This window comes from Pinus tabuliformis, chromosome 3_1, assembly GCF_031772625.1.
Source record: "Pinus tabuliformis cultivar Carrire ecotype Pingquan chromosome 3_1, CPIR1, whole genome shotgun sequence".
Classification (NCBI taxonomy): Eukaryota; Viridiplantae; Streptophyta; class Pinopsida; order Pinales; family Pinaceae; genus Pinus; species Pinus tabuliformis.
Window position 1 is genome coordinate 757,595,443 of NC_142301.1, and position 7,215 is coordinate 757,602,657.

A 7,215-nucleotide genomic window follows, 5' to 3' on the forward strand; every position below is an offset into this window, starting at 1 on the left:
AATAACCTGACCATCGCTGTCAACTGACATGACATTGGTTTTAAAACTCTTGCTATTTCATCCAACTTCAATCTGAAATCAAAACAATAAATAAAAAAGTATAAGCACTTCAATAAATAACAACTCCTATCCATTCTCCGTATAGATATATATCACCATAACCTATCTGAAGATAGATTCAAAGAGAAACACAAAAGCATACCTATTCACAATATCATGGTTTTCCTCTTTACCCATGTATGATCTGCGCTTTATCCTCCAATAAAATAAAATTGCCCAGCCAAACAATGCAAACAATCAACCAAAAACGCCCAACCAAAACAATTGTACCTACAGGACGGAGGATCGTTCTTGTCAACTTGAGGGCTTCGTAGCAGTAGTAGTGTTCGTGTGCTTTAATTCATCCAACACCCAAAAGAGAGCAGTGCTCTTAGGGTTTCATACAAATGCAGGCAAAACCATGACTCGCGATCTATCTTCTCCTGTACATCTTCTGTCCATCCTGCGACAAAATAGAATTATATTGACAAAAAAATGCAAATACCAAGAGAAGTAAAGAAAATGATGCTAATCCTAATACTCTCCGGGCTTAGCAGTTTACATATACCGAGAATGACCAAATGCGTGCCTATAGAATATGTACAGATTATTGAATGATCTCTTCCTTTTTATGCATATAAAGAAGAATCAGTTACCAGAATACCTTTTTTCCAAAGTAGTAACCAGCATAACTAAACAAATTAATGAGCCGCAAGAACGTACGAAACCAACCCTCGGATTGAACATTCTGATCCTTCCTATCTCATCCCACGTGCCATCTAGTTTCGAAATTCACTGAACCATTTAAACATAGGTAAAAAAAATTGACAAAGAACAGGGTGTCCTATTGATTCGCATAGAAATATGGGGAGGTAAGTAAGTCAGAAAGGAAATATATATATAAACCAAAGCTTCTGGTCTCATCTTTCTCATTGGCGAGCCCCCTCTTCACCTGTTCCAAAATCAACCAGGTTAAAACGGATAAGCTAGAACCGCTAAAGAAAACAAAAGCATCATCTCTAAAGGTAATGCTCTTGCGATTTCGAATAGCTTCACTGAATAAAATGCGTTTTGATGAAAATTAACAGTACAAATTTATTAGTAAAATATATCTGAATATATATATATATTTATTGGAAAACAAATGCATAGTTTATCCTCTCATAATGGGCAACACAGAGTTTATCCCTGCCGACTCTTCTGCTCTACATACACAATACAAAATAAAATCACTATGGAAAACAATGCATGCCTACAGAATATGTACCTGCAGAGACCTAGAAATCGAATTAGAATGTTTTCTCCTTTTCGATGCTAAAAGGTGTCCGAAGAGAGAGAAGAATCGGTCAGTAGCATACCTGAAAAAAATGAATGAGATGACTGTATGTACCATCCACCAATTAGTACATTGCACATCTTTGTTCTGCAAACCATTTAAATCAACACGTCCATTGATAAGTATAAACCTATAAACAAGTCAAAAAGCATGAGACATTAAGAACAGGGTTATTAGTAAAATTCATCTGAATATATATTAAAAAAACTAAAAATGAAAAACAAATGCATATCTTCACCTCGTCTCAGAATGGACAACACGGATTTTATCCCTAACTAGTCTTCTGCTCTACATACGCAAAATACAAAATAAAATAATAATGACAAACAATGCGCGACTATGAGAATCGAATTAGAATGTTTTCTCCTTTTCCAGGGAAAGAGGAACCGGTAAGTAGCATACCTAGAATGAGATCCACCGATTAGTCCATTGCATTTGCGCGTTCTTAGTTCTTTTTCCTCGTCACGTGTGTCATGTAACCTTTTCCTAAATTCCCTGCAAACCGTTTAAACCCAGGCTTAAAAGGATTTGACAAAGAACAAGTCAAAAAACATAAGACATAAAGAAAAGGGTCATAGTGTTATTTTATCTGTCAATGACGAACCCTGCTTTTCAATCGCGTCAAAACCAACGAGCAAGAACTGCCAAAGAAAATAGAAGCATTATCTCTGAGGTTAAAGCCCTTACAATCTTGCACAATTACACAGTGAATAAAAATGGTTGAATGATGAGGGCTCTATCCACAGCCATCCATCGTCTACCACGCAGTTTCTCCCTGTACAAATTCATTAGTAAAACCCATATGAATTATATATAAACTGAAAAACAAAGCATACTTACAGCTTTACTCATAATAGACGACGCGGGTTTCATCTCTAACGCCTCTTCTGCTCTGCATACAGCAACAAAATAAAATCTCCCAGTAAAAAAATGCAAACACAACCCAGAAAAAATGGCCCGGCCAAACAATGCAAACAAACAGCCAAAAAAAAATTGAAAATAAAAGACTGAAAAACGCAAAATGCATGGCCATGCAGCGCAGGAAACAAGCACGGAGAAAACACAAGGCAAGCCAATGCAATTCAGAGCAGGACTGAAAAACGCAAAATGCATGGCCATGCAGCGCAGGAAACAAGCACGGAGAAAACACAAGGCAAGCCAATGCAATTCAGAGCAGAGAAGAAGAGACGAGATGAAAGGAAAAGCACGCTGTGTGTATATATATACATTCCCAAGTGGTCCCACCATCCGCTTTTTTTGTTACAGGAGCGTGCATTCCTTTCACGTCCACTTTCAGCAATATTCAAAATTTGAATTCGCTGGCCTGGATAACAAAGAAATCCTTTTCGCTTTTTTTCTAAATATTTCGCTGACGACAAAGACACCCTTCATCCTTTTTGCTTTTCTTCCCATATATTTCGTTGATGACAAGGACATCTTTTTGCTTTTGTAAATATCCGTCTGGATTCGTTTATGCTCATTTCTCTGCGTCGATTTAATTTAAAAAAATATGTCATGATGTCAACCCTCGAGCGTTTAGGTTTATCACAAAAAGTAGTTGGCATGTGGAAAAAGACATACGAGCAGCACACGCGGTATAACCAAACGGTGGTGGAGATAAGGGAATAGGAAAGAGCGTGGCTTTTGTTTATACTAATTTATGTATAAAATTAATGTGATAGATTATAGAGTTTTAATCATTTTTATAGTTGTATTTATTGCTTTTAAACCATTGGTAGATATTACAGATAATTATGTATTTATAATAATTAAGGAAAAAGATAAAGTTTGGTTAAAAAGGTAGATAAGATGTTTAAATTCTAACTTAATAACTCTTTTATTAGTCCCTCCCGTCTCGTTATTAGTCCCTGCCATCTAACAATGGCCAGGGACTATAGGAATCAGTTTGTTTGGAGTTAGCATTAATTAACCTGCTTGTTAGCTGCTTCTTAATGGCGGTTGAGAGTGTATATTGAAAGTTTTGTTGCACATTGTAATTCACCGTCTTATTTGGCCTCTTCCCGAGGCGGGGAGGCCAAACTATATACTATATTCATTATGTTCATCGGTTTCATTTACATTTTCTTTGCATTTTGAAAGTTTAACAAACTAATGTTAGTATTAGTTCGAAGCATTAAATGCTATGGGAGGTACCAAATGCAATCGAATACAATATCAAAGTTGGTTGATTTGCTTCATGACACTGCCATCTGGTACTTTTACACTGCCATCTGGTTATTTTGTAACACCTCGATGGCTATATCTACTATGCAGACTCAAAGCTATATGTAGATGCCGAGACAGAAAAGGAAGAACCTATCTCTATGCAGACTATGCGAGATCTACTATGCAGACTCAAAGCAGATGCCGAGACAGAGACAAAGATACTGGTTGATGAAGGTGTGAGCACCCAGTGCGCTTTGGTGGAGGAAACCAGGAGGATCGAGACAACCCAAGAACCAAAAGACGGGGAAGCGGGTGAAATTGTGTCCATCACCTTCAAAGACAAGGCGGCAGAGGCAGAGGCAGAGGCGGCAGAGGCAACAATAATTTGCCGGTCGAACGCAAGAAGAAGGCTTTGGTCCCAGAGGATCCTCCAAGTCGGTGCTGTCTATATCGCGGCTCGACAGTTGTGGCAGATGAAAATGATGAAAGAATCGGAAATGAAAACCGATGTCAGTGTCCCTGAAATTCGAAGAGGAGATATCAAAATCTTCATTACTGTTTTCGCTGTCTTCTTCCCACTGTGCTGGTTGTGCTTCTGAAGCCGTCGCTGGAAATTCAAGCCACATATATTGTTAAAATGTTATGAATTTCTCTATTTTTTTATCCTAGTATTGAATTTGAATTTTTGCATCACAAGATACTATTAACTTGAATTTGAATTTTTGAGCTCGAGTTAATTACATACATGATCTAGCTGGACAGGTTCAATGGACACTGTAGGTGCTCTGCGAAGAAAAAAAAGAACCCAAACTGGTCGAACCTATTATGCGAGAACTGGGCAGTTGCTTTTTCTCGCACCTTCCAAGCTTTTGTTCTCTGGCATGGCGTCCCCAGGAATCTGATTCAATGCCACTGCAAACACATAGGTAAAGCCATGGTTTAGAATTCTGTAAAAAGTGCAAACACATAGGTAAAGTCATGGTTTAGAATTCTGTAAAAAGTGGCCCTAGTTGTTTGTTATAGACACCCAAACATGCAAAGTTATAGGAATTTAGCAGAAACTAAGCGATGTACCTGGTATCAGGATTGACGCTCCATAAGCTGAGTCCCTCCAAAGAGCGCCCAATGATAGCAGAAACAGGAACAGACATGAGATTGGCCTCTATATCAGTCCCAGCGACACATTCGGCAACATGGAGAAGAATATCCAACATACTGACCATGCGTATATATTGTTTCCTGACTGAGCCGGTGAGTTTGTCAGACTCCAATATCATGGAACCCCCTGCTCCTATCCATTGCCCAGGGGGGGCTGCCACTGGCACCGCCAATATGTTGTTTGCAAGCAGTGCATTGAGAGTGTCGGCTACACTCGTCGTGTGTGGCACCTCCACCAGCCTGCGCTTGTTTTGGATGATCTCCCTCACTTTCGCGCTCTTCAATATCGTGTTGCCATTCATCTCTTCCTTCTCTGGCTGATTCTGCAACATTCTGTCTCATCATCCACCAGCTTCACTGCAACATTCTGTCTCATCATCCACCAGCTTCACTGGAAAAATACAAGAAAAGAGAAGCCTTCGTTCTCTACATGGGCACTATGCCTCTCCTTCGAACACCTGTCGTTGGAAACACTTTCATGGGAAAATTGAGTAATGCTGGGTTGAAATTAAATGTTATGCAGCAATGCAGGCTCATATGTTGTCAAGATGGCTGCTCATCTCTTATCTGCATGGGTCAGGCTGCAGAGGGCTCAGCATATGGAAAACTGCACTTCCATAAATAATCTGGCTGCTCATCTCTTATCTGCATGGGTCAGGCTGCAGAGGGCTCAGCATATGGCAAACTGCACTTCCATAAATAATCCTATGCCAGACTGCACCTCCATAAATGGCCATATGGAAGGCCGGCTATATTCCACGTCCTAGCATGATTACACGTAGCTCTAGCTATATGGAATGCTAGCTATATTACATGTCCTAAGATTATTACACGTAGCTCCATAGCATTATAGGTCCTAGCATGATAACACGTAGACCCATAGCATGTTACAGGTAGATCCATAGCATGATTGCACGCAGTTCCTTGTGGGGCATGATGTCCCCACAAATTGGTTTGCAAAGCTCTCTTGCTGTTTATTTTTTTCGCTCTGCTTATTTTCTTCTTCGCTATGTGCAGGACAGGTACCTGTATTCTTGTGGCTTTCTGTTCAATCCACTATGGAAAGAAGAGAAAATTTACGAGTGGGGAGGTGGGCTGAACTTGCCCTCCTACGATAGAAGCAGTAGAAGAAGAAGAACCTTTCAGTACAAAGGAATCAGAGGAAAAGAGTAGCAACAGCGAGCCATGAAAGCTAGACCAGAAACCAAGTTGGCTCTGTGAGCTACCGAACGCTGCGAGTTGGGCGCTACGAGTTTTCCTACCTGCTGCGAGTTGTCCTATCCGCAAATACAGCTCGGGCTGTCCTCCGTGAAAATATAACTTTGCTGGCTCTGTGAGCTACCCAGCGCTGCTAGTTGTCCTCCCTATAGGCTAGAACATGATCTTAAACCTGAACCCAATTTCACTATTCTCCTCAGTAAAATACTCCCATCATAAAAAGATCCTATTTCTATCGCTCTTCTTCTTCACTATCCTCTTGAACGATACAAGTTGTATCTCAGAAACCGATAAAATTTCTCCCCATCCAACCTAGAACTCTATAAACTGAATACCCAACAAAAAAAACCCATGGAAAATTTTCGACAAATAAGCTCACCTGATATATGTGCATGTGCGTTGTAGTCTGCCCTGAAGCTGCCGTTGAATCAACTAGCACCTCTAGCACAATGTGTTTGGTCGGGCTCTAGACTGGTTGACAATCCTGCAATGAATAACTTGTAGGCATGACTATAGCATAACCTCTTCATCTCAGAGTCCGGAACAGGTGGCAATTTGACTCAAAGATCTGAACCTTGCGTTCACATTGGCTCAACTTCTCTGCGAATCCTTTTCTGGTCCTGGTTAGGTTGGTAAGTGAGGAAGATGGTTAGATTGGTAAGTGAGGAAGTTGAAATGGGGTCTGTTAGGACTGAGCGGAACAAAGAACAAATGCTCTCTACCTGAGGTAAAAAACAAATGGTCGACTCTGCCAAGAGTAGAAGTAAGACAAACTACATTTCTAAATGACACTTGCAATTCATGCAAATGTGTTGCCGTGTTGCAATATTTATTTGTTGGTGTAAATGCGTGGCCGTGTTGCAATATTTATTTGTTGGCGTGTTGGCTGTAGAGCTTTTAACATCATTTAATTGCACTAAGATGCAAGGAATTTCCACAAACGTCAATAGTTCATGTCGTCCTCATGCTCGTGATCCATATTCACAAATTTCCTTGAAGTTCTACCCACTGACAGGTTATTTGTTTGGTCAAAATTATTACCCATGATTGGGGCATGGCCCAATCGATGCCAGTTGGAATGGGAGACCTCCCTTAGATTAAAATCACGGTGGATGGCCTAACAGGCAATCAACCTCATAGGCAAATTCGTCATCCCATTGGCTACTAAAGTCATTTACTTTTGGGCACTTTTGAAGCCTCGTGATCGTCCTTGTAAACACAGTTAGAATAAGATGGTAGTTTCTTTCCTCCATTTTGAATTTCCATATAGGTAACGGACATATCCGGATTATTTTCAT

The 7,215-nt window shown here is 40.1% G+C and overlaps 1 protein-coding gene across 1 annotated transcript; it reads right to left on the bottom strand.

Annotated features, from left to right (window-relative positions):
* Positions 1-3,990: 3,990 nt before the first annotated feature.
* LOC149189584 (SNF1-related protein kinase regulatory subunit gamma-like PV42b) lies at positions 3,991-5,129 on the bottom strand. Its single transcript, XM_089413241.1, has 3 exons — positions 4,616-5,129; positions 4,287-4,453; positions 3,991-4,148 (listed from the first exon to the last, which is right to left on the bottom strand). Exons 1-2 carry the CDS (start codon positions 5,029-5,031, stop codon positions 4,306-4,308), a joined length of 564 nt encoding a protein of 187 aa, XP_089269367.1. The 5' UTR covers positions 5,032-5,129; the 3' UTR covers positions 3,991-4,148; positions 4,287-4,305.
* Positions 5,130-7,215: the final 2,086 nt, after the last annotated feature.